This window comes from Saccopteryx leptura, chromosome 2 (genome assembly GCF_036850995.1).
Source record: "Saccopteryx leptura isolate mSacLep1 chromosome 2, mSacLep1_pri_phased_curated, whole genome shotgun sequence".
NCBI classification, from domain to species: domain Eukaryota; kingdom Metazoa; phylum Chordata; class Mammalia; order Chiroptera; family Emballonuridae; genus Saccopteryx; species Saccopteryx leptura.
This window is the reverse complement of record NC_089504.1, coordinates 287,684,776-287,710,522: the sequence shown is the minus strand read 5'-3', so window position 1 is coordinate 287,710,522 and position 25,747 is coordinate 287,684,776. Positions and strand designations below refer to the sequence as shown.

General features: G+C 46.0%; 1 protein-coding gene across 8 annotated transcripts in view; it reads right to left on the bottom strand.

Annotated features, from left to right (window-relative positions):
• ADAR (adenosine deaminase RNA specific) overlaps window positions 1-25,747 on the bottom strand; it is a 54,099-nt gene that overhangs the window by 5,155 nt on the left and 23,197 nt on the right. For 2 of the 8 annotated variants that reach the window (XM_066362366.1, XM_066362365.1), the window contains exons 2-11: window positions 17,353-18,770; window positions 15,393-15,576; window positions 14,770-14,918; window positions 14,047-14,191; window positions 13,725-13,915; window positions 4,032-4,257; window positions 3,600-3,771; window positions 3,214-3,307; window positions 2,007-2,129; window positions 1,585-1,718 (exon numbers count right to left, since the gene is read on the bottom strand). In XM_066362366.1, the coding sequence (XP_066218463.1) occupies window positions 1,585-1,718; window positions 2,007-2,129; window positions 3,214-3,307; window positions 3,600-3,771; window positions 4,032-4,257; window positions 13,725-13,915; window positions 14,047-14,191; window positions 14,770-14,918; window positions 15,393-15,576; window positions 17,353-18,065 (2,131 nt within the window). In that variant the 5' untranslated portion in view covers window positions 18,066-18,770. Of the gene's footprint in view, window positions 1-1,584; window positions 1,719-2,006; window positions 2,130-3,213; window positions 3,308-3,599; window positions 3,772-4,031; window positions 4,258-13,724; window positions 13,916-14,046; window positions 14,192-14,769; window positions 14,919-15,392; window positions 15,577-17,352; window positions 18,771-25,227; window positions 25,433-25,747 lie in introns of those variants that run through there. The other 6 variants (XM_066362359.1, XM_066362363.1, XM_066362358.1 and 3 more) reach the window with 6 other exon arrangements.

The window sequence follows — 25,747 nt, the reverse complement described above, 5'->3', positions numbered from 1 at the left end:
GAGAGAGACTTGGGTCAGAACCACAGGGGCCCCGGGCCACATCGCTCCCTGGCACGGTGTTTATGCCTTACACTGGGGCCACTGGCTACGCACTCCTTTGTTCTTCATGTTTCACAGCCCCTACTATGTGCAGGGCACTATGCTTGGTGCTGGGAAATCACCGTAAGCAAAATCAAATAAGATCCTTATCCTCCTAGAATGTTTATGGAGGTGCAAGGACAGAAAGGGAACAGGACAGACACCAAACCAACCGACACATATGCAAGGGTTCAAGTGGTAATGGTGTTCTGAAGGCTTTGAAGGACAGAGGGGAACCTCTGGGTTAGAACTGCCAGGGGAGCGGAGACATGAAGGAGAAGGAACAGCAGAGGAAGAGCGTTTCAGACACACAGAGCAGTGAGAGCAGAGGCCCGAGGCAGCGCGGCGTGCAGCTGTTCAGAGTGCTGACTGAACCCGTGAGGGTTTTTATGTGACATGTGGTGGGAAACCATTCTAGGGAGCTGGTTAGCTTGCTTCTAAATAACAGCTTTACTGAGAGAATTCACTCATTTAAAGCATACAATTCAATCATTTTTTGTCTATTCACAGAGTTGTAAAACTATCACCCCAATCAATTTTAAAGCATTCCATCACCCCCAAAAGAAACCTCCTACCATTGCAGTCACACCCATTTCCCCTAAGCCCTCCCAGCCCTTGGCGACCACTAATTTACTTTCTGTTTCTATGGATTTACCTGTTCTGTAACTTTCATGTAAGTGGAATCGTATCATATGTGATCTTTTGTGTCTGGTTTCTTTCACTTATGTTTCCAAGGTTCACCCATGTTGTAGCATGTATCAGTACTCCGTTCCTTTTCATGGTTAAATAAAATTTTGTTGTATGGCTATGTCTCATTTTGTTTATCCATTTATCAGTTGATGGACATATGGGTTGTTTCCACTTTTGGTTATTATAAATAATGCTGTTAAGAACTTTTGTGTACCAGTTTTTCAGTGTGGACCTAGTTTTTCATTTCTCTTGGAGAGAAAGACCTAAGAGACGCTTTGTGTTCGTACTTTAGGGTTTTGAGCAGGGACCTGACATAATCTGATTTTTGTTTGTGGGTCACTCTGATAACTGGAAATGGCCTGAAGGGAACAGGTGGTGAGGAGACAGTGAGAGACATCAGAGGCCAGTGGAGAAGGAGCTGGCAGACGAGGTGTAGAACCAGCAGCCAGCTAAGGGGAACCAGGCACGTGGCGTCGTTGTCACCTCTGCAGGGCCTGGTTCTGCAGCACTTTTCAGTTTCTGCACCCTCCCCAACGTGCCCGTTCCCATGGCTGTCAAGATGGACGACAGGAGGATGACTCTCATATTGCTATTTCCAGCTAGGCTCTCTCCTCTGAGTTCTAGGATTATCCCTGTCTCTTATTGGATCTTGATCTTCCCAAAGACATTTCCCCCACCCAGACCTTCCCTCTCCCTGTAAACAAAACCCTTATTCCCCAGTAACTGATGGCAAAACCCCAGCAGCTGTGCCCTTGTCCCTGCGGGGGCCTGGGCTTTGCAGAGCCCTGAGCAGGGGAGGGAGGCCATGTAACTCACCATTCTCTACCTTGGTGCGGAGCTTGCCTTGCTTGGGGTTCTCAAAGACAGGGTAGTGGCGGGAGTCTGTGCTCTCCACTGCACGGTCGCTGCAGGACTTGTCAAAGAGGGCACCATCCCCACACGGGGCCGTGCTACAGAACAGGGGCATCTGTTAAAACCTGCACATGCAGATGCTTCTCTTCCATTCCCTGGGCTCAAGAACCGTCCCATGTGGTGGAAGCAAGGGACTTATTCTGAAGCCTGCCATAGGGGACTGGGGTGGGCAGAAGTATACGGGGGAGTCATTCCATACTAGGTACGTGCGGAGTTGAGTGGGACCCATCAAACAGGCTCTGGTTTATGAACTAGGAGAGCATTCAGACACCCAACCCTGGAAGCTTGGCAGGGCCAGCTCAGGCAGTGACAAAGACAGTACAGACCTGATATAGAGATGGAATGACACTGTCTTCTTTATTTGGAGTTTTTCTCCTCCCCTAGCAAGCTCAAATATACTATCCTTTGCAGTATGGGGGTTGTACTTCATTAACTCGCTGTAGAGAAACCTACAAGAACAAAGTCTGGTTAAGAAGACAGTTTGATTCTATGTGGCCATAAAAAAAAAGAAGGAATTTTACCTCTTATAACAGCATGAATGGACTTGGAGAACATTATGCTAGTGAAATAAGCCAGTCAGAGAAAGACAAGGACCATGTGATTTCACTCATATACGGAATGTAATGAACAAAATGAACTAATAAGCAAAACGAGACAGATTCATACACAGAGAGCGGCTGACAGCTATGGGAGGGGGCACGTAGGGGGCTGGGCAAGAAGGTGGAGGGGTAGAGTGAAAAAGGACAAAAGCACCCCTTCATGGACAAGGACAGCAGTGTGGTGACTGGGGGGGGGGGGGAGGTAGAGAAGGGTACAGGGTTTAAATGGTGAGGGATGAAGACTTGATTTGTGGGTGAACACACAATACGCCATACAGAAATGTGTTGTAGAATTGAGCACCCGAAACATGTATAATTATATTAAATAGTGTGACCCTAATAGATTCAATGAAAAAAAAAAAAGTTTGATTCTGGGAAAAGCAGTTGCTTCCCAAATAACGAAAACCTCAAAAAAGGAAAAGCCTTTATATTGTAGACTTTTCACAGTTTCTCAGGTTGAAAGAGGTGGTAGGAAACTCCCTGAGGACCTACGAATTTCTTACAGCCAAGTTAGCCTTTTAGGCCAGTTTCATTTCTGCCAGGATTCCCCAGCTCCGGCAGGTACAGGGTTCTGGGGCAGAACAAACAGCTTCATGAACTAAAGGAGGCTGTGGCTTCTCCCCGAAGGGCAGGTGAAGTGGAGGACGGAGCTGGCAGGTGGGGGGCTGTTTATCAAAGACTCCAATGCAGATGGAAGGCTTCCTCAGCCCTGAAGCCCCGAGGACCAAGAGGCCATTTTGCGCTTTTTGAAAAAGGCACAAAGCAGTTAGCAGAGAAAGGGAGGACACTTCACAGCGGGCTGAGAAATAGGTGTAGCCTGGGTCACAGGTCCCAATGGCAGACGCTGTGGTCAGCGACCTGCCTGTCTGGTGGGGGTCAGAGCGGCCATGCCAGGCAGGCAGCAGGTGTCTGTCGCCCCACAGACCGCGCTCACCTGATGAAGCCTCTGCGGGAGATGATCTCTGCGTGGCAGTCGTTGACGGTCTCTCCCTTCAGGCTCAGAGAGTCTCCTTTCACGCAGCGATTCCCTGGAAAGCCATCGAAAGTAAATGTAAAATTTCCAAAAGAAAATAAAGAGGGTGGAGGCTCTTCTTAGCTTGAAAGCAGAAACAGCCTCAATTGATCAGATCCTGACTCCCCTACTCTTTTCCCTAGGAAATGAGAATTCACTCCTCACTCTGACTTAACTGTAGCTAAACCGAAATAGAAGTCTCTTTTCCTGCCTTAAACTCGCCTCCATCAGACTCCAGGAGAGAAAAACAAGGACACGGTTCCAGGTACTGTGGTGGGTGGAGGGGAGCATGCTTCAGTCTCACTGACCTGTCCCCAAGCTGACCACGACCCCCAGGTCTTCAGAGTCTTTCTTCATGATAATAGCAGCCAGGATCTTGCGGCCCAGCAATGAGGGCTGGAAACTGTTGGTGAGGGCGTTGAAGCACCGGTGGCTCAGCATGGCTATCTGGTCGTGGAAGGTGCTGCCGGTGAGAGGGAGCTGTGGGGACAGGTGGCTGGGTCAGGGCCACAGACCCAGGGCTGCGGACACTACGTCTCAGAGAAGGTGGGGAGATCACGTTCACTCGGCTGTGAACCGTCTTTTCCCCTATCACATCTAGTGTCCCAGTTCCATGTTCTATGAGGCTAATATTAAAGCCCAGGAATAATTCACAGAATAGCAACTTAAAAGCCAACTCCACTAGATAGGAGCAAGCTGGACCCCCCCAAAAAAGATAGCACAAAAGTAGACGTCTTAACTGTCTTTGGCTGTGCTTCTGGGGACCTTGAGAGGAGGAGCATAGTTCTTCTGAGACTGGCCCCTGTCACTGGGGTTACCTCTGTGAAACCCATGCGCTCTGCCTTCTCGTTCTCCCCAATCAGGACGCGGAGAGCGGCGTCCGCTGCCTCCTGCTTGCCTTGCTTCTTGCTGTGCGCACAGACGGCTGGGAACCAGCGACCCCCAACTTTTGCTTGGTAAACAAACCTTTGGGATGAGAAGCGGGGGATAAAGACAAGCACCTGAACTTGATGGCAGTTGCAGGAAAGGGCCAGTTTTGCTTAAGACGCAGTCAGTCCCAGGACCATGAGGCCCCGTCACTCTCGCAGCTCAGCTTCTAAGGCAGCACTGCCCAGACTCTGGACATTCATGGATCGCAATGTGATTTCTGCTACATTCAGATATCACCTGGACTATTACTTATGTGACACTTTTCTTTAAATGGACTCTTTTGAAATGTAAACATATTTATAAAAGAAACTTTGTATCACTACTCTAAATGAAAAACATACAGTATGATTTGCTATAATTTGAAGGTGGCTGTAAAACTTAACAGGACAAAGTCATTAAATTATGACTAGACACTAATGCCTGCAAGGGCCAAGGCTGGTCTTGGCTATAAAGGAAGTTTAGCAAGTACGACAGAGGGTTTAAAGCAGGGGTCCCCAAACTTTTTACCCAGGGGGCCAGTTCACTGTCCCTCAGACCGTTGGAGGGCCAGACTATAAAAAAAAAAACTATGAACAAATCCCTATGCACACTGCACATATCTTAAAGTAAAAAAACAAAATGGGAACAAGTACAATATTTAAAATAAAGAACAAGTAAATTTAAATCAACAAACTGACCAGTATTTCAATAGGAACTATGGGCCTGCTTTTGGCTAATGAGATGGTCAATGTGCTCCTCTCACTGACCACCAATGAAAGAGGTGCCCCTTCCGGAAGTGCGGCGGGGCCAGATAAATGGCTTCAGGGGGCTGCAGTTTGGGGACCCCTGGTTTAAAGAAATGCTAATACCAAATGTTGACATTTCTTTGTAAGCAGAGAAGGGAATACCTTTCTCCCCACTGTTTCTTTTTCTTTTTTCTTTTTGCAAAGTTGAGGGAGAGAGGGAGAGAGACAGGAAGAGAGAGAGATGAGAAGCATCAACTCATAGTTGCAGCACCTTAGTTGTTCACTGACTGCTTTCTCATTAAGTGCCTTGACCGGGAGGCTCCAGCCAAGCCAGTGATCCCTTGTTCAAGCCAGCGACCTTGGACTCAAGCCAATGACCTTTGGGCTCAAATCGCAATCATGGGATTATGTTGATGATCTCACACTCAAGCCCGCGACCATGAGTTCAAGCTGGTGAGCCAGCACTCAAGCCAGATGAGCCCACGCTCAAGCTGGCAACCTCGAGGTTTCAAACCTGGGACCTGAGCATCCCAGGTCAACACTCTATCCACTGTGCCACCACAGGTCAGGCTTAAAGCACTGTGTTTAATGCTCTGGTTTTTTTCAGTACCTAATTCCAATTCCTCATTAGCTCAAGGGGACTTAACCTGGAGAAGTCAGAATGTCAAAGTCTTAGACCAGGGAACTAAACTTTCACAAGGAGTTACTTTTTGCTTCCTGAGAGCCTTGAGATGGCTATGGCAAACGGGAGAGCAGCCAGGGCACGTGAGCTCTGCTGACTGTAAAGGGCTTGAGTGCAGCAGGGAGGCGGGCAGTGCTGCTGGGGACCCTGGGGTTCCAGCCCTTTCTGGCAGGGATCTCACATACACAGAGGGATGAGTAGGATGGAGCAAAACGGCCGGGGCATCTACCAGACCAGGGCTCAAGAATCCTAGCTTTCTTTTTCTTTTTCTTTTTTTATTTTTCTGAAGCTAGAAACGGGGAGACAGTCAGACAGACTCCGCATGCGCCCGACCGGGATCCACCCAGCACGCCCACCAGGGGGCGACGCTCTGCCCATCTGGGGCATCACTCTGTTGCCACCAGAGCCACTCTAGCGCCTGGGGCAGAGGCCAAGGAGCCATCCCCAGCGCCCGGGCCATCTTTGCTCCAATGGAGCCTCGGCTGCGGGAGGGGAAGAGAGAGACAGAGAGGAAGGAGAGGGAGAGGGGTGGAGAAGCAGATGGGCGCTTCTCCTGTGTGCCCTGGCCGGGAATCGAACCCAGGACTTCTGCACGCCAGGCCGACGCTCTACCACTGAGCCAACCGGCCAGGGCAAGAATCCTAGCTTTCAACCACATCGTAATCTGCTGGTTGGGGACCCTGCTTTGGCAAATCCAACTGCATATAGGAAAGGCTTTGGTATTAAGACTTAGCAACTCAGGTGGCAACAGGGATCAATCTTCATGTGCAACCACATGGAGCTTCTTGCTATTCCTTGCTTCCTCAGCACTGAATGCCTTCACTCCTTATTTTGCTGATACCAGGTTTGTGCAGGACAGTGGGCTTAAGTCCACTGAAGGATAGGGACAGTGGACTGAAAGACCCTAGAGAGGAGGTGGGGGGGGCAAACCATATAGAATCTCTGCCACAGGGGTCCGGGAGAATTTCATGACTGTTCCATGTGTTTGAACATGTACCATATATCTATGATAAAATTTGTGAATTAGGCAATTAGAATCCTTTAGAAATGCACTAATATCTACTATGGTAGCCACTAGCCACATGAGGCTATTAACCGTAATTAAAATTCAATAAAATTAATAATTCAGTTAGTAACACTAGACACATTTCAAATGCTCAATAACCACATATGGCTGGTGGTTGGCCTTTTTAGTGAAATGCTAGGGATAAAAGCTCCATTGGAATGCATTAAGAAAGTGAAAACAAAGACGATTAATTCTTTTTTCTTTTCCAAATGAGAGGAAGGGAGATACAGACTCCTGCAGGCACCTCAGCCAGAATCCACCCAGCATCCCTGTCTGGAGCCGATGTTCTGCCCATCTGGGGCCATACTTGCAACTGAGCTATTTCTAGCACCTGAGGTGGAGGCTCCATGGAGCCATTCTCAGTGCCCAGGGCAATGTGCTTGAACCAATACAGCCACGGCTGCAAGGGAGGGGGGGGGGAGATGGGGAGAAGGGGAGACGGGGAGAGGGGGAGAGGGAAAGAGAGGGAAAAAAGAGGGGGAGAGAGAGGGAGAGAGGGGGAGAGAGAGGGAGAGAGAGAGGGAAAGGGGAGGGGGAGGGGTGGAGAAGCAGGTGGTCACTTCTCCTGTGTGCCCTGACCCAGAATCAAACCTGGGACATCCACATGCCAGGCCAATGCTCTACCACTGAGCAAACTGGCCAGGGCCGATTAATAATTTTTTGAGGAGTTTGTGAGGAAAGCAGAGAGGTGGGTGGTACCTGGAGGGAGATGTGGGGTCAAGGGCATGTCCACAGGCTGACAGGAATAATCCAAGATAGGGAACATCTGGTGGAGGGAAGGAGGGAAGCGGGGTGCAGCCAGGAGGGAAGGGGCCTCCAGTAGGGATGGAGGAAGGGTGCTTCCTGCATATGGTGCAGACAGAAGGGCAGATGCAGGAGGGAGGTGGGTTTGCTGATGGCAAGGTAAAGTATTTCTCATGTGATTACTGCTATTTTCTCAATTAAGTGTGAATTAAGGTCACCAGTTTAGACTGAGGAAAAGGGGTTTTGGTAGAAATCTGAAGAAAAAGGCAAAGGTCTGAAATGGTTTCCTCAGAGTAGGAAAAATGCTAGGAAGAAGGCAAATGTGAAGGGACAAGAGGCAGTTCTTACTTAGAACCCTTCAAGGGCTTTCCACTGCTTGTCTGGTAAAAGTCTAACAGACCCCCAGGCCCTGTGGCCCCCCCCCCCCAGCCTCACCTCACTAGGCCTCCCCGCCGTCTGCTCTGCCTACGATGCCCCTGCAGTCCCTTGAGCACCTCTGCCCTCCTCTCACCACAGCACTGAGCTGACTATTGCCTTTGCCTAAGACCCTCCCCCTTTTTCTCTTAATCTCCCTCATTCCTCAGGGAAGCCCCCGCCCCTTTCCATTCTAAGTAAAGTCACATGTACATTCTCACTGCATCACGCAACTCGAGCCCTTTCTAATAGATATCAAACATGAGAGCTTACACTTCTTTATGTGACTACTGATTAATATCTGGCTCCTGTACTAACAAATAAAATGTACTCCATAAATATTTGTTGAACGAATAAACAGAGTAGGGAGATCGGGAGATACTGCCCTGGTTCCGTGACAAAAGACATTGGCTTAGCCTAGGTAAAGGTGGAGGTTGAAAGAGGAGGAAGGGATTTGGGGTAGAAACTGTAGGTATAATAAACAGAACTTAGGGGTGGACAGAGGTGTCATTTACTGAAACGAAAAAGACTCAGGGCAGAAAAAGTGAAGGGAGCAAAAATCAAGTGTTCTGCTTTGGACATGCTGTGTTTGAGATGTCTAGCCAAGAAGTGGTAACAATAAGCAACAGGATAGAAGATGCGGGGGCTCTGAAAAGGTGTCCAGCATTTTGATATTAAAAGTCATAAAATTAGTGAAGGCTGCCAAGAAGAGTAAAGAGAAAGGAAAAAAAGGAGGACCCAGCACAATTCACATCCAGAAGGAAGTAACGTGTGTTTACTGTATAAGACATTCAGTAAATATAGCTTCTAAATTAGTATTTCCCTGCCGTGTGCAGCCTCCCTGACTCCCCAGCACGCCACCACCATGCACTCTGGGTCCTCACAGCACACTGCTTTCACCCCATTCTAACACTGCGCTGGGATGACATGTCTGCAGTGAGTTCCAGGGCAGGCCTTTCTCATATCTTTAATCTAGCTCACAGTAAGTTCTTAACTTCTGAATGAATGACCAACTTGAAGTTCAAGAGAGGATTTTATAGAAGAGAAAGAGAAAATGGACTAAATCTATCACATGAAGGAAGAGGTTCAAGACAGGGAGTGTGGCCTGACCAGGCAACAGCACAGTGGATAGAGTGTTGGACTGCGATGCAGAGCCCCCAGGTTCGAGACCCCAAGGTTGCTGGCTTGAGCCTGGGATCAGAGACATGACCCCATGGTCACTGGCTTGAGCCTAAAGGTCGCTGGCTTGAGCCTAAAGGTCGCTGGCTTGAGCCCAAAGTCGCTGGCTTGAGCAACGGGTCACTCGCTCTACTGGAGCCCCCCAGTCAAGGCACACATGAGAAAGCAATCAATGAACAACTAAGGAACTGCAACAAAGAACTGATGATTCTCATCTCTCTCCCTTCCTGTCTGTCCCTCTATCTGTCACAAAAATAAACAAACAAACAAATAAGTAAATGGAGTGTGAAGGGCGTGAAGAGAAAAGCAGCTGGAGGGAACCTGCCTTCTCCTTTCCACTGGCCTCACACAAAGGGCAGAGTCCCACTGGTCTGACAGTCTGAGCACATTCTGACACAGGAAAGCACCTGAGGGTCTTTGCCGGCCCCTCCCAAGTTGACTGATCTAAATTGGGACATGCTGGTCAAAGTACCAGTTTTTTTTAGTATGTTAATGTTCTTAATGTGTTAAGGAATAATAAGCCAAAAGAAAGATGGATAAGGACAAGAACAGGGAGCTCACAGAAAAGAAGTACAAATAACATAAACATGAATAGATGAACAACACTGCCTACTATTAAAAATATAATAAAACATAAGATATCATTTTATGAGCTTTTCTCCTTAATGACTTTTTAAAATTGAAACACTGAATACCACACAAGTAAAAATTCAAACATGTAGTTAAGAGTATATATGAGAAGTAAGTGTCGCTTTTTCCCTAGAAGCAAACACAATTACCACCTTTCGGGAAAATACTCTATGCAGGTATCAGTACACTACTTACATCTCTCCCCTCACTTTACGCCTTGCTTCTTCATTAGAAATATACCTGAGGTCATTTCATAGAGATATGTCTTCATCTTTTTTCTGGCCACTCAGTACTCCTCAGTGTAGATGTGCCATGGTTTACTTATAGCCTGTCTGTAAATGCAGGAACTCGGCACCATTTCCAGTCCTGTGCTATTAGAAACAATGCTGCAGCGGGAAGCTCTGTGCTTACGGGTGTGTGTGTGTGTGTGTGTGTGTGTGTGAGTGAGTGTGTGTGTGTGAGAGTGTGTGTGTGTGAGAGAGTGTGTGTGTGAGTGTGTGTGTGTGTGAGAGAGTGTGTGTGAGTGTGTGTGTGAGTTTGTGAGTGTGTGTGTGTGAGAGAGTGTGTGTAAGAGAGTGTGTGTAAGAGTGTGTGTGTGTAAGAGAGAGAGAGTGTGTGTGTGTGTGTGAGAGAGTGTGTGTGTGTGTGTGTGAGAGAGAGAGAGAGAGAGAGAATTCCTAATGGCAGCATAGCTAAGTCGAAGGCACTGATCTCTATCCTACATCACTATTGCTTAAGTTCATCGACAAAGTATAAATTTAATTGACAGAGTATAAATTTAATTGACAAAGTGAGGATGAACACCATCTTTTCATTTTTAAATAATTCATTACTTTTTTTCCCTGTGAAGGTACACTTCATATACTTTCTCTAGTTTTCTATTAGATTTGAAAAGAATCCCTTATCTATTTGGAAATTAGCCTTGGGCTGTTGTATATCACAAGTGTCTGTTCCCTCAGGCAGTCCTTTATACCGCATATCAAATTTTCTTATAGTCCCATCTCTTTTTCCTTTATGACTCTGCTATTGTCTTGATTGTAAAGGCATTTTGCCACTCCAAAATTCTTAAAGAAAACCCCTACTTCTAATCTAGTGATTTTATGATTTCATTTACTTTATATTTGAATCCTAAATCCCATGGAATGTGGGTGTAGGGAAAGACAGGCATCCAGCTGGTTTTGTTTTCAGATGGACAGTCAGCAGCTTCAACACCATTACTGAATGACCCATCACTTCCCCACTGAGCTGAAGTCTCTTGTTTATAATTTACAAATTTTCCACTTATGTCTGTGACTACTCTTTAAGTGCTTAATTCTGTCCCACTGACTGGCTTTCTATCCACACGTCACTGCAACTTTATTTTATAATCTGCATGAGCCAGTTACTTTATCACTCTTTCAGAATTTTCCCATCCTTGCATGTTTGTTCTTCTAGTTCTAAAATAAATATTTCTAAAATAAATAAATAAATTCTACTGGCGTTTTTACTGAGATTGCATTAAAGGTAAAGATTAATCAGGAGCCCTGGCCGGTTGGCTCAGTGGTAGAACATTGGCCCGGCGTGTGGAAGTCCAGGGTTCAATTCCCAGCCAGAGCACACAGGAGAAGCACCCATCTGCTTCTCCAACCTTCCCCCTCTCCTTTGTCTCTCTCTTCCCCTCCCGCAGCCAAGGCTCCATGGGAGCAAAGTTGGCTCGGGTGCTGAGGATGGCTCCAAGGCCTCTGCTTCAGGTGCTAGAATGGCTCCGTTGCAGCCCAGATGGGCAGAGCACCGCCCCCTGGTGGGCATGCTGGGTGGATCCCGGTTGGGCACATGCACGAGTCTGTCTGTCTGCCGCTGCCCCCTGCTTCTCACTTGGAGGGGAGGGGAGACTAATTGGGGAACAAACACTATCATTAAATTATTCTATCCGTTTTTTCCTTGTAATCAGTCTTCATTTATATCCCTCAGTAGCATTTTACTTAAGACAGAGCCCACACATACCTTCTATTAGGAAAGAGCCTACATCGTTTATTTTTTTAGTTTCTATTCAAATAGAGCATTTTCTGCTACATTTGCTAATTGCTGTATACAGAACAGTTCTTCATTCTTATATTTTGTAACCCCCTGATCTCCTAAACTCACTGCTGTATACAGAACAGTTCTTCATTCTTATACATTATTTTGTAACCCCCTGATTTCCTAAACTCATCCTGGTCTGTAATAATTTTTCAGTTTTCTCATGAACATTCCAGGTATACAGCCCTATCATTTGCAAATAATGTTAACTTTATGCCCCCTTCCAAGTGTTGGAGAGGCTGTGGAAAAAAGGAACCCTCAATCACTGATGGTGAGAAGGTAAACTGGTACAATCACTATGCAAAAAAGTATAGTGGTTCCTCAAAAATATAAGAATAGAACTACCTTATGACCCAGCAATCCCTCTACTGGGTATCTACCACAAACATTTGGAAACACTGGTACGTAAAGACACATGCACCCCCATGTTCATCACAGCATTATTCACAGTGGCCAAGACATGGGAACAACCAGTGTCCCTCGATACAGGACTGAATAAAGAAGATGTGGTACATATATACAATAGAATACTACTCAGCCATAAGAAATGATGACATATTGCCACCTACAACAACATAGATGGACGCTGAGAACATTATACTGAATGAAATGAAGTAAATCAGAAAAATAAAGTAAACCAGAAAAAGCTAAGAACTATATGATTTCACACATAGGTGGGATATAAAACTGAGACTTATGGACATAGATAAAAGTGAAGTGGTTACCATGGGAGGGGGGCGTGGGGGAGGGAGTTGGGGGAAGGGTGTAAAGAGGAACAAGTATAAAGTGACAAAAAACAATCTGACTTTGGGTGATGGGTACACACAACATCATCAACAGTTCAAATGCTACAGAAATGTTTACAGGAAACCTATGTACTCTTATTGATCAATGTCATCCCTTTAAATGTAATTTTTAAAATAAAATTAAAAAAAATCAGGTAGTGTTAGCCTTCCAACTTTGCTATTTTTTTATTTAAAAATTTTTAAATTGAATTTATTAGGGTAATACTAGTTAACAAAATTATACAGGTTTCAGGTGCCCAATTCTACAGCACAGCTTCCGTTTACCGTCCTGTCCTGTGTGCTCACCCCCAGTCAAGTCTGTCCATCACCATTTATAACCCCTGCACCTCCCTCCACCCCCCAACTTTGTTATTTTTAAAGTTGTTTCAGCTATTGTAAATTCTTTGCATTTCCAGTGAATTTTAGGATCAGCTTATCAACTTCTACAAGAAAAAAAATGCCTGCTGGAATTTTGAGTGGGATGGCATTAAATCTTTAATCAATAAAAGAAAAAACCAAAAACAAATGCCATTGGAAGTTGATTAAATAAATTATGTAAGGGTGGAGACTTCAACAGTAGCAACGTTCTCTTTCTTAAACTAGGTGGACTACGTGGTGTCCATTTTAGAAAAGAGCTTTCATATCTGTGGCTTCATAAAACAACTTTAAAATTGTCAGTGTCTAATCAATGAAGTATTATGTAGTTGTGCAATGCAAGAGTGACAGCTCTCTCCAGGCTGACCTGTAATGATCGCTAAGATTCACTGGTGAGAAAAGAGTCAAGGCAGAAAGGAACAGAAGATATGTTGTATAATTTTTGTTTAAAACAAAAAGAAAGGAAAATGTGCTAATACATGCATGGAAATTTCTAGAAGAACTCAAGAAGCTGGTAATAGTGCATGGAGGTTCTAGGAAGGGAAACTAGAAGACTGAGCTAGAAAGAGGTATTTCGTTGCACACCTTTTTGAATCAGCTTGAATGATTTTTTAGTACATATCTAGTTCTTTAAAATTAAAATTAGTTAAAAAATTAAAAAGGATAATGCTCATTGGAAAAGTGATTGTATTCTCCAGGGGCCAGAGAGATAGGGCTGGACTTGTTTCCTTCAAGCTAACTCTTCCTGTCCAGTCATTCACAGCTAAAGCACATCCTCTCTTTCCCTGGGTTACGGGCTATCCCCATCCTGTGACACATGGCCACAGTCAGGACAGGGCACTCACTTGGGCTCATGAGGAGGTCCGGACTGGTCAACCAGCTTGAACTCAGCAGCAAAGCCGTGGGAGCGGGCATATTCTAACAGGCCGCCCACGGGATTGGTGTTCAGGTATCGGACGAGCTCGCCAACCCTCCTAACCTTGTTGGGCATCATAGATTCCAAGTCATCAAATGGTTCTGTGTTGGTACTTCCGGGCTAAAGAGAATAAACCAAACAAAGAGGAACTGTAAACACTTAAGGAAACTGAGGGATTTCATGGGCAATCCTAAATCATTCCGTTTGTTGATAAGAATGACCTGTATCTTTTTAGTAAGAAACGGCCCCACCTGGTTATCCGAAGGTGATGAGTTGGTCGCCTCCCCTTGCAGGGCCTTCATGGCTTCCTCTGCAGCCATTTGCTTTGCCACTTTCTTGCTGGGGGCACTCGCAGTGGGGAAAGTATGGGTTCCCATTGCAACACAGTATTGGAACCTGGCAGATGAAAGGAGAATTAAAATGGTTTTGATTGAAGAGATTGACCTAGCCTTTGTCAGGTTGTCATCCTTTAGGATTTGAAATTTCCTTGCACACATCACCTCTGTGCAGTCACTTCTGCCTTGAAGAGCTGGTGCCTTTCTCCCTCCTCCTGCCTCCAGTCTCTCTTAGCCTGGCTGACCCTACTCAACATTTAAGCATCAACCAACCTAGTTTCACCTCCTCCAGGAACCCTTCTCTTGAACACGTAAGTCTGCAGAGCCTCAGAGCAGAGCTTGTCAGGTATGCCCAGGTCTTGCACTGCTTTGTCCCACCACCAGTAACCGCCAGCCGTGTATCTCCCCTAGTGCTTGGTCCCTGCTTCACCCTTTGAATTCCTAGTCCCAGCTTCTATGCTCCACAAGCAGCAACCATGCCCTCAAGGCCCCCCATCTTCCATATTGAAAACAGGAGTGATTGCTCCGTGAAATAATCTGCCATCTCTGAGGAGGCAAGGAGGAACTGTATGTCTCTCTCTCTCTCTCTTTTTTTTTTTGAGAAAACCTCAGCAGAGATACATGATACAAGAGATGTACTTGGGGTCATGGGCAGGGCCTTCTCTGGATAGGAGGCGGAATTCACAGGAGCTCCCCAACTTGTGCACACACTCAAGCAATGTAGTGACGGGGTTCTTCCCAGAAAAGAAGGAAGTTGTTGAAGGGGTGGTGGGCTGGGACTCTGCATTCTGGAGAAAATGAGAGACAAGGAAAAACAAAACAAAAACAACTAAGAAAACACTGGCTAGTCCATAGCAGAGGGAATGGGGTTGGGAGGATTTCTATAGGTTATCTATATGCCAAGGTGGCTTTTCAAAGACAGTGGTGGGAATTTTGTAAGCATTAGAGGGAAGGGTGAGTTATTTAAATGTTCTGGGTCTCTCTCCTTATCTGCCAAGAGAGGAGAGTGGATTTGATAATCTTGAATATCTCTTTCAACTTTGAAATCTGTCATTCTACTTGTTGGGGGGAGGAGGGAAGGAGCTGGGTATGAGGAGGTGAGGTGGATTAGCGAGGGGGGATCAGAGGGAACAGTAGGCAGCTGACTCTGAGATACAGAATCAGTGGTTAGGCCGAGATTGCTTCAAGAGGGCCAGTTAAAGCCCTGATCCTTCACTGACATGGAAAGTAACTGATACCCTCCCAGAGGTCAGGGCACCTACCTTCTCCGATTCTTTCTCTATGGAAGAGTAGTATGATTCTTCTGGTCTTCCACTGTCCTTGGCTTTAGCTTCCTCAAGCAGAATTGTCATGGCTTTCATAGCTGCATCCTGCTTGGCCACTTTCTTGCTGCCAGCTTCAGCTGGGGGAAACTCTCGGCCACTGATGACAACTTGGAATTTAAATCTTGATGGAAAGTGGTTAGATGTGTGAACACTAGTCTAGGCCTCCCTTTTGCCCTCTCCAAAGAGGAATTTCCTGCTACACTAAGGGGCTTTTTGACTTGTGGATAGATGGTAGGTCAAGGGACTCCTGTCCCTTCAGAGGTTCAGTTTGTCACTACTTTTTGGAAACAAAGCAGCCAGTGACTCTCCGCATGGCTCATTAGAGCCAACAGCCACAGGTGATATGAAGCTAGCTCAGGGGAAACCCACTATCTCTCAGCAATGAATTGAGATAAAGCCTGTACTAAAATAAGTTAAAATCACCATTACAGTCTTGTTACCAACCAATAAGGCTTCATCCTAAAGCAATCGTGGGAGACTGGCCAACTCAAGGGCAGTTCCTAAAGCGAGCGAAGGCTTCTCACCGCGCTGGCTCACATGCCTGTCACCTACAGGGAGCAGACACCTGCCACTTCTCGGGGCCTGGTTTTGTCCAACCTACCCCACACCACACACACAGACACACACACACACTCTTGTGGTTTGAATCATTCTACAGCTCTGAAGCCTGAGATGAAAGGAATTTTCCCGTTATGTAGAAAACCAAAAAGCGTTTGTTCTAGGCTTCTGGACTGAGCTTAGAATTCCTTTGTTCAAGCTTTCAAATTTATTCAGCTCTTTGCTCAATCTGGGATTTCATTTAGAAAAGTAGGTCAGATTTCTTATTTCCTGGGTCTTCTGAAATATTTGAGCATGGCCATCAATGTTTCTTATAGCTGGAGTCCAAAGAAAGGTTAGCCACAAAACCCACTGCTTTTCCCCAACCCTGGGGAGGGGGAACAGAGGAAGAAGAGAATGGTAGCCATCTAGTCTCGACCCCAAACAGAAACAAACCAGTCTGGGCCCTGTCAGCTGTGGGGCAGACACACGCCCTTTACTTAACAGCTGTATCGCATGCCATCTCCATGTCATTAAGACAGTTACAGTGAGGGATACAGGTCAGGTGGGGAATCCTTACCCTTAGAAAACAGCCTAGGTTACACTCGCCCACCGTCACCACCTGGGGTGTGCAGCCACTCAGCTTCAGTGGGTTCAGCTCTCTGCTAGGCCCTGAGGCAGTTCCTCTGGGTCCACTATCTTCCTCACTCTGTCAGGCCTGCAGAGCCGGGCCAGCTGTCTGAGTGAGGTAATTTGTGATTTCACAGCTTAGGAGCAGCAGCAAGTGCTAGCCCACCCATCTGTGCAGAGGAGGTGTGTAAAATTAGAACCACCACCTGCAGCAGGCAGGCAGCCATGCATGCTCTACACCGTCCTTTCCCAGCAGGGGCTGGGGTGGGTCTGAATCCACTGCTGCCAGCAGCACCCACCCCTGCTCCGTGTGTGTGCAGCCTGCCCCAACCCACCTGCTCCTGTACCCCTCTCTCTCTCTGGGGAACTTAGTGTAGGGAAAGGGGGCATGACACATCAAAGGGGTGGGAAGAGGGTCGTCTTCACTACCTCTGGCTGTTGGAGGCAGATGTCATTGATGCATGAAAGCTAATCATCTCCCAAGAAGCTTCATTTTAGCCAATAGGGTCAACCTCCCCCTTGCTCAGCCAAGATTCTGGCTGCTCTGAGGACTACATTCCCTGCTCAAGACCTGGAGGAAGGGCCAACAAGGGTGCTGTAGCCAAAAGGCAGAGAAGGAAGAGGAAAAGACACGGGCCACCACGTGGCACTGCGCATGAGTCAGCAGAGACTGTGTCAGGAGCAAGAGCGCCTGACCCCAACCCTAGGTACAATTCCTGGGGTCTCTTACCGAGGTTCATGGGGTGGTCCACTCTGCTCTATCAGGTTGAACTCACAGGTCTGACTAGCGAACTGAGCATATTCTAACAGCCCGCTGATGGGGTTCTTCAGCTGGCACTCGGTCAGTTTCTTGTAGGGTGAACACCGTGGCAAGCCATGATTGTAGAAGGAGGGCATCTCCATGATGGCTCGAAACTCACCTGGGGCTGCGTGGATACTATTCAAGTCATCTGGGATGTCATCTGTGGCCCACTGGCCATTTTCAAAGTCAACATACCCTGTTTTTGAGGGGCCATTGTCACAAACAGGTGGTTTCGGTTTTACGGGTTCTGGTGTGACCTCCTGCCTACTTTCTACCTTTATGACGGGTTCTTGCCCATTCTCCACTTTTTCTGTGGTTACGTTGTTTGAGGCATCTGACACAGGTAAGTTACAGGTGGGAAGCTCTATGTTTCTTTTGGTCTCAGGGATAGCAGCTTGAGTGGTTTCAGGAACAGTGTTCATATTTCTCTTGATTTGTATCCTCTCTCGCTTCTTGTCAGTCAAATACCATATTGGAGGGGTTGTCCCTTGCCTGTAGACGTCCCCCTGCCTTTCCAAGTCAATCAGCACAGCATTGACATCTCGGGCTTTCGTGAGGCCAATATTTTTAGCCAAATTCAGGGAGGAGGACTTGAACACATTAAATAGGTAGTTGCAGATTTCCTCCTTAATCTCAGCCATGTCAAAAGGCTCAGGAGGATCTTCTAAGCCAGAAGTGGGGATTCTGTCTTCAGTTTCCAAACTGGGCTCTGAGTTTGGAGCTTCTTGGCTACAAGTGTCTGCTATTACTTCTTGGTTGTGCTGGTTCCAAGCCTTAACTGAGACTGCAATTCTCCACAAAGGGGGTGTTCCTGCCTCCCGATGCACCTTACCCTTCTTTGCCAGAGAGTATAAAATGTGATTGATTTCCTTCTTTGGGGCTTGGAGCTTCCTAGCCAGATCATGTGCTGTGGTGGCCTTCCCTTTGCCAAGCTCCTGCAAGAGCTCTAAAATCCTTTGTTCCTGATTCTGGCTGATACTCAGTTCCTGGAAATGTGAAGAAAGCCTATCAATAGCCCTCCATGGCAGAACCCTGCCCCGTGGGGAAGGAGGCTGAAACCCTCTCTGGAGCACCTGACTTCTGGGAAGCACACCCCTGGGGACACCCCAGATCTCCTGTTGTCTGCCTCTAGCAGGTGGTCCTGAAAACCTTGGCCAGAATCCAGGGAGGGATGGTGGCTGAGACGGTATCTGCTTTCCAATTAGGGGTACTTCTGGGAGCCGCCCGCTGAGAAACTCTATTTGCTGAAGCTGGAAATAGTGAGGATAAGATCCTGACCCTGGCTGCTGGTGTCTCAGTTTGCTGTGTTCATAGCCTTGAAATGGGTATCTGCTGAGGGAACACCCCTGCAGGACAAGAAGATGGAAAAGAAAATGAATTAGGACTGCAGTGTTGAGCCCGGCCCTCACAGGGTGCGGGGATGGAGGGTGCGGACCTGCTTCCTAGTGGCTAGGAAGGCGAGTGTGACGAGGGCTGGGAACTCAGCTACGACGCCTGCCCACCTCATGGGCACTCGCTGTTGACCCACCAAAGATGAGAGAGAGGGGCAGGAGGGAAAGCCACAGAGGTCCCGGGAGCAACATGGCTTCTCCAGTAACCTAATTCATTCTTTTCTTTTTGGAAGAATTTTAGAGAGCTGAGAATGAATTCTTCCCACACATCAAAAAAATTACCCTTCTAAAATCAGAAAAACAAATATTTTGTTTAAAAAAACAAAAACAGAACAATAACCTAAAATGCAAAGGGAGCCAGGGGGCCAGGGAACGAACTGGTCTCTAAAGATGACCCCTTGTCTCTAAAATCTATCCTTTGGACGATTAGAACAATATATAAGGTCTACCGGAAAGTTCTGTCCATTTTTGGAATAAAACAAAATACAAATTTTTCTTACCGTCAATAAACTTTATTAAACAATATAATTGCCATTATTATTAATGATTTCTTGCCAGTGTGAGGGCAATTTGTATATACCATCTTTGAAAAATGTTTTATCTTCTAATGCGAAAAACTGAACCAGTGCTTGTTTGATATCTTCTTCATTTTTGAATTTTTTGCCCTTCAAAAAATTTTGTAAGGACAAAAACAAGTGATAGTCGAAGGGTGCTAAGTCTGGGGAATATGGTGGATGCGACAGACATGCTTCTGTAGCATTTCTTCCTTCTTGAAATTTGTAAAAACTACAGTGGCGTAAATGAACTTTATCAGTAGCCATGGGTACACTACGGTTTCACACATAAGACTAATGTGAATCAACTTTGTTTTAGTTAATTTGCTACGTCAGTATGTATACATTAAGTGATAAAAATAGAGGCACAGATGCGCCAAATAAACATGTGCTTACGTGTCGAAACTTGTGATAGAAACGGACAGAACTTTCCGGTAGACCTTATATGTAAGTGTCAGCCCAGTCCCCCAAGGCTTTAACAAAGGAAGCCTTCCCAACCTGGGGTAGAAAGCAGGAGAACACAGGTTCACCTGCATGTACTGCCAGAACTTAGTATTAGGGCAGCTGGAAGAGTCCTTAGAAAAAAGACACATTATTCTGACACTCAGTGCGGTGCTCAGGCTCAGAAGGGACACTGCGTACTTCTACCCAAACCACCCAGACTCACTTGGATGAGGGGAGCTGGCCGGGTCTATTCCTGGGCCCCTCAGCCCCACCCTCCCATACTCCCTTAGCTCCTTCCCAATAGGTGCTTCCACCATGTGTCCTTCAGGACCCAGTTCTATAGGGCACAGCTACACCATGTCCTCAGACTGCCATCCATTTACCAGAATATGGAGCGCTTGTGACCTCTCCCCCTACCCACATCGACCAATGCTCATCCTTCCTCCCCGGTCGTGGTGGGGGGCAGGAGGTTCTTAGGGGACTCAGGATGGGACTGTCAGAAAATACTTTGCTACCTTCCTCTGGGGCTTGCAGACTTGTGCTGGCGAAGTGGAGGGAACAGCTAGGAATGTTTCCTCATGCTTGTCTGTCCCCCTTGTCTAATTGTTTTGAATGCAGAAGGAACCTATAGGCAACTGCGCCCTTTTTCAATAACTCAGCCTTCTACTTCCTCATATCCTCTGTTGCAATCAAGGGATTTTAGCCCTCTTGCTATCCGGCTTCTCACTCAATCTCACTGTTACTCTAGTTGGAGCCACCATGAAAGCTCAAAATCTGAAACTCTTTTTCTAGGGGTCAGGAAACTTTTTCTGGAAAGGGCCAGATGAGTTTTCAATTGTAGCACAAAAGCAGCCACACACAATATGAAAACTGTTAGGACAAGGAACTCAAAGTCTAGGAAGTTCTCAATGTTATTTCTTGCTAAATGGTAAAATGTAGCACAGCATTCTGCAGATAAAACTGTAAACAGGAAGAGCTGACAGGAATTCAACTGGATGAAAGTAGCCAACTGCAAAGAAAGAATTAACATGTAATTGACCAAACAGTGCAAATAAGGTTTGGATATGAATCCCATCTCCCTTACTTGCTGCAAGTAAATAAAACTACCTTGTAACAACTAGTTTTGAAGAGAACACCCCAAGTGAACCCTGAGTTCGGTAACAAAACTTCATCTACAAAACAGGTGGAACATGCACTTGTTGACCCCTACTCTTTTCTGATGGAAACTTCCTTTTTTTTTTTTCCTATTTTTTTTTTCTTTTTTTTTTTTGAAGCTGGAAACAGGGAGAGACAGTCAGACAGACTCCCGCATGCGCCCGACCGGGATCTACCCGGCACGCCCACCAGGGGCGATGCTCTGCCCACCAGGGGGCGATGCTCTGCTCATCCTGGGCGTCGCTATGTTGTGACCAGAGCCACTCTAGCGCCTGAGGCAGAGGCCACAGAGCCATCCCCAGCGCCAGGGCCATCTTTGCTCCAATGGAGCCTTGGCTGCGGGAGGGGAAGAGAGAGACAGAAAGGAAAGCACGGCGGAGGGGTGGAGAAGCAAATGGGCGCTTCTCCTGTGTGCCCTGGCTGGGAATCGAACCCGGGTCCTCCGCACGCTAGGCCGACGCTCTACCGCTGAGCCTACCGGCCAGGGCTGGAAACTTCCTTTTCTACAACTTCTTCTCCTCACTCTTGTGATCTCACAGTAGCTATGGGTCAGCCAATCCCACTTATCCCCATTCTGGTTTCACATTGCTCCTCATTCAGTCCAGTCAGTTCCCTTCTCCACCCAGGGCCCGCCGTCCCCTTATTCTGTTCCAAAGGCTCCACATGCTACTGGACAAAGACACTGACTTGCTAATGGGGCCGTACAAATTCCTCCTCTTGAACTGCATTTAGGTTTTCACTGCAGTTTGGTGGTCAGTTCAGTTCAGTACTGCATTGGTTCACTGTGAACTGAGCTTTCTTTTTTAAAGTCTCTTTCCACAGTTTGGTGACATAGCACCAAAGGTCTCCTCTCATCTCTTTTTCCTTGTCTGTCCTCATCCCTTTCTTCTACCTCTTACATATGATTGCTCCCCAAGGATTTGTCCAAGGGTCTTCTTCCTTCTCCAGGTTGATTTCACCCACACCCTCAACCAAACTAGCCCTCTTGAGAAATCATTCAAATGTTATCTCCTGCCACCTCCTTGTCCTGAAGCTTAAGACTTGAATTTCCAAATGCCTTGATAAGCTGTTGTTCACTTAGATATCCTACCATCACCTCAAATACCATATTTTCCAACCAAATTAATCTTTCCCGCCAACGCAGCCCCTTCTTCTGCTGTTCTTACTGCTGTTAATGGCATCAGTCTCCTCTTAGTTATTAAGGCTAGAAACCTGAGTCAACTTTGCTGCCTGCCTGCCTGCCTTCCTCCAACATCAGGTAGTGTCTTCCTCCAACCTTGTTGTCCACCTCTGTATTTTCCCTTAAATGTGTCATTTACCATTCTAGCCCCTCCTGACCTCTCACCTGTGTTATGCAGGACAAGAGCCTCTAATCTTTCCATCTCTCTACATTCCAATCCAATGGGCCTGCTCCTTCCTCTGTAGCAACCTAGTCCAAGTCAGACCTCTTCCTAACAGATCTTAAATGCCATTCTCCTGGACACTTCTTCTGACTCCCATCTCCCTTGGCTTCCTGTCTTTGAACTCCCACTAACTAGGCACCTAACTACTGGTTTTTTTAGTGTATGTGCTACCAAAGTAGGCACTCGATTGATTTTTTTAATGGAACACATAGATTGTGGTACATCTGAAAGGTGATTAATAGTATTAGGTGTCCTAGATTATACTCAACTCTCCAATCTCGACATTGCCGAGGTAGTATTGATGGGGGGCTGCAGTTGACTCCACGGTAAGCTCCTGGGGGGGGGGGGAACATGACAAGGGCTACGCTTCAGTTGTCTTTGCATCTGTGGCACCTAAGAGAGCACTAAGCGCAAGGTTGATACTGAACGAACATTTGTGGGGTTGACAAATGCCTGAACTATGTAGATAAGCAATCCCGTCTCTTCTTGCTCCTCAGCTGCACACACCCCTTTCCCCAACACAATGCTAGGTGTGTGTATGGGGTGGGAACCTAGCTCAGGCTGATGAATTATGGGGATTTCAGCACTTTTCTGATTAATTCTTTGAGTGACCTTGGTAAAAGAATTGTTTCAATGTGGCTAAAGTCAGTGACTAGCTAAATGCTTTCTAGATTTAAACTGCTTCCATTTGGCCAAAACCTGCAAAACATTCCAATGTCCATCAATATAAGAATAGAATAAATCACGACACATCCATGCTGTGGAAGAGCACGCATAGTAAAAAAAAAAAAAAAAAAAAAAGTATTGCAATCTACTCTGTAAGCAAAAGAAAAACTCCAGGAATATGTGTATGTTTGTGTGTGTGTACACACTAGAATGAACACAGAGAAAAGAAGGATACATTAATTTGTTAACAATTGTTATGTTAGGGAAAGATTTAGAGAGAGATTATAAATATTTTCTTACCTCACCCCCAAGTCTCCTCAAAGCCAAGCCAAAACACCACTTGAGAAGAGCCATTTGGAGAGCCAGGTGAATAGGAGAGCAAGAAAGTGGGAACCAACTCATAGTAATCACCCCTAAGTCCACCACGTCTCTCCATGCCCACTTCATGTCTATTATGCAAATTATGTAGCAAACCATTTAACAGTCATTGCCCTACAAAACCACTTCAACCTAGTCTCATATATTTAGGATCAAGAGATGAGCTCCTACTTTTACCACATAAGCTCCATAGGGTAATATATTGATATGCATGAAAAATTGCTTTTTCTTCAAGTCAGGGGTTCCTGATTTATTTTCAAAAAAGAGAGATAAATAAAAACACAAAATGAAGAAAGATATATGTAAGTATGTATGTGTGTGTATATATATATGAATGACTGAAGTGGTAGTTATAAGGCTATGTGGACTTTGACTCTGTAGTCAAAAAAGAATTATATACTAAAAAGAGTTTTACTGTATGTAAATTTACCTCCATTTTTAAAATATAAAGTATGTATATATAAATATACATTCTTTTAAAGAAGGAAGATATAGCCTGACCTGTGGTGGCACAGTGGATAAAGCATCGACCTAGAAATGCTGAGGTCATCGGTTTGAAACCCTGGGCTTGCCTGGTCAAGGCACATATGGGAGTTGATGCTTCCCGCTCGTCCCCCGTCTCTGTCTGTCTCTCTCCCTCTCTCTCTCTCCTCTCTAAAATGAATAAATAAAATAAAAAAAAAAAAAAAAAAAAGAAGATATATATGTATGTATGATGTATGTATGTGGATATATATACATACATATACAAGGTGGGCAAAAATAGGTTTATAGTTGTAATACAAATAAATATAATAATAATACAAGAATAAACTTTTGCCTACTCACCACTGTAAACCTACTTTTGCCTACCCCTGTATCTATCTCCCTTCTTTAAAAGAATGTGTATATATATATATATATATACCTATATCCATGCATTTTATATAAATATATATATATTTAAAATGGAGGTAAACTTATACACAATAAAACTTACCATTTTAGTGTATAATTCTGTTTTGACGACACAGAGTCAAAGCACAAACAGCCTTTTAACTACCACCACGATCAAGACACAGAATATTTCCATTTCCCAAAAACGTTTTCATGCACTTTAAAATCAACTCCTTCCACTCACATCCAGCCCCTGGCAACCACCCATCTGTTTTCTGTCCTTTTAGCTTTGTTGTTTTTTTCCCCAGAATAAAGCTAAAGGGACTCATATAGTATGCAGTCTTTTGCTTAGCATAGTGCATTTGAGATTCACCCATTTTGTTACATGCATCAGTTGTTCCTTCATTTTTCCCCCCAAGCATTATATGGATGTTTCACATTTTGTTTATCTCATTATCTGCCAAAGGACATTTGGATTTTTCAATTTTTTAGAATAATGAATAAAGCTGCTATAAACTCTCCCACAGGTTAAGAAGGATGGTTTTTCATTTCCCAGATGTCTTCAGGAAGTGCAAAGGGTGCAGAGGACCAGAGGACTGCTAAGAGTAAGACATGCCATCCAAGCAGGGATAAAGGGGGGCGGAGGGGCGGCGCACCGGGGTCAAAGCAGAAAGGGAGAGGGGGCTTTGCCTTGACCTAGGTTCAGGCCTTATTCCTCAGAAGGCGGTGTACTTTCCCCACAACCCGTCTTACACCTATCGCTCAACACTACAGAATTAATTAAAATGATACAAATTACTAGAAGAGCAGCAATTCTGCTCGACAAGAAAACACGCACGCGCACACACAGTGCACAGTGCATACATGTCACGGACTGAAACACGAATGCAAGTAAGGTGGCCCAAGGCGCGCGAGTTCCAAGTGACCCACGCTTACCTGCCTCGGGTCCATGGCGCCCCCGAGGCATGTCCAGGCAGTGCGACTCTCACCGCGGTGAGACCCTCCCCGCGGGTGGCCGTCAGTTTCCAGGGTCCAGGTTTCGGTTAGGCTCCGCACACACAAGGGGCGTCCCTGTAGCGCAGACAGGAAATACTCCTGGGCCAGGCGCGGGGAGCTGAGCTGAGCTGCGAAATGGCTCCGGTTCAATTTCACTTTCGTTTCTCAGGAAGGACAGCCTCTTTGGAAAGTTTAGCGAAGGGGAGGGGCTTGGCAAGGCTATCTTGAGCAGCTTGGTTTCACTCTGATTACAGTGCTAATCCTTCCATGCCTGAGAACTGGGCAGCATGCTCTTTCTTTAGGAAAACAGCTGTAAATACTGAATTGATAAGGCCCTCTCAGGAATACAAGGGCTAAAGCAAAGGAAAACAAAGACGCACCAGGAAGCCCAGCAACGTAGAAATGGCCTTAGGCTCTATTCTCTGTCACCCTGGTCTGGCACTTGAGTCTCTAAAGTGAA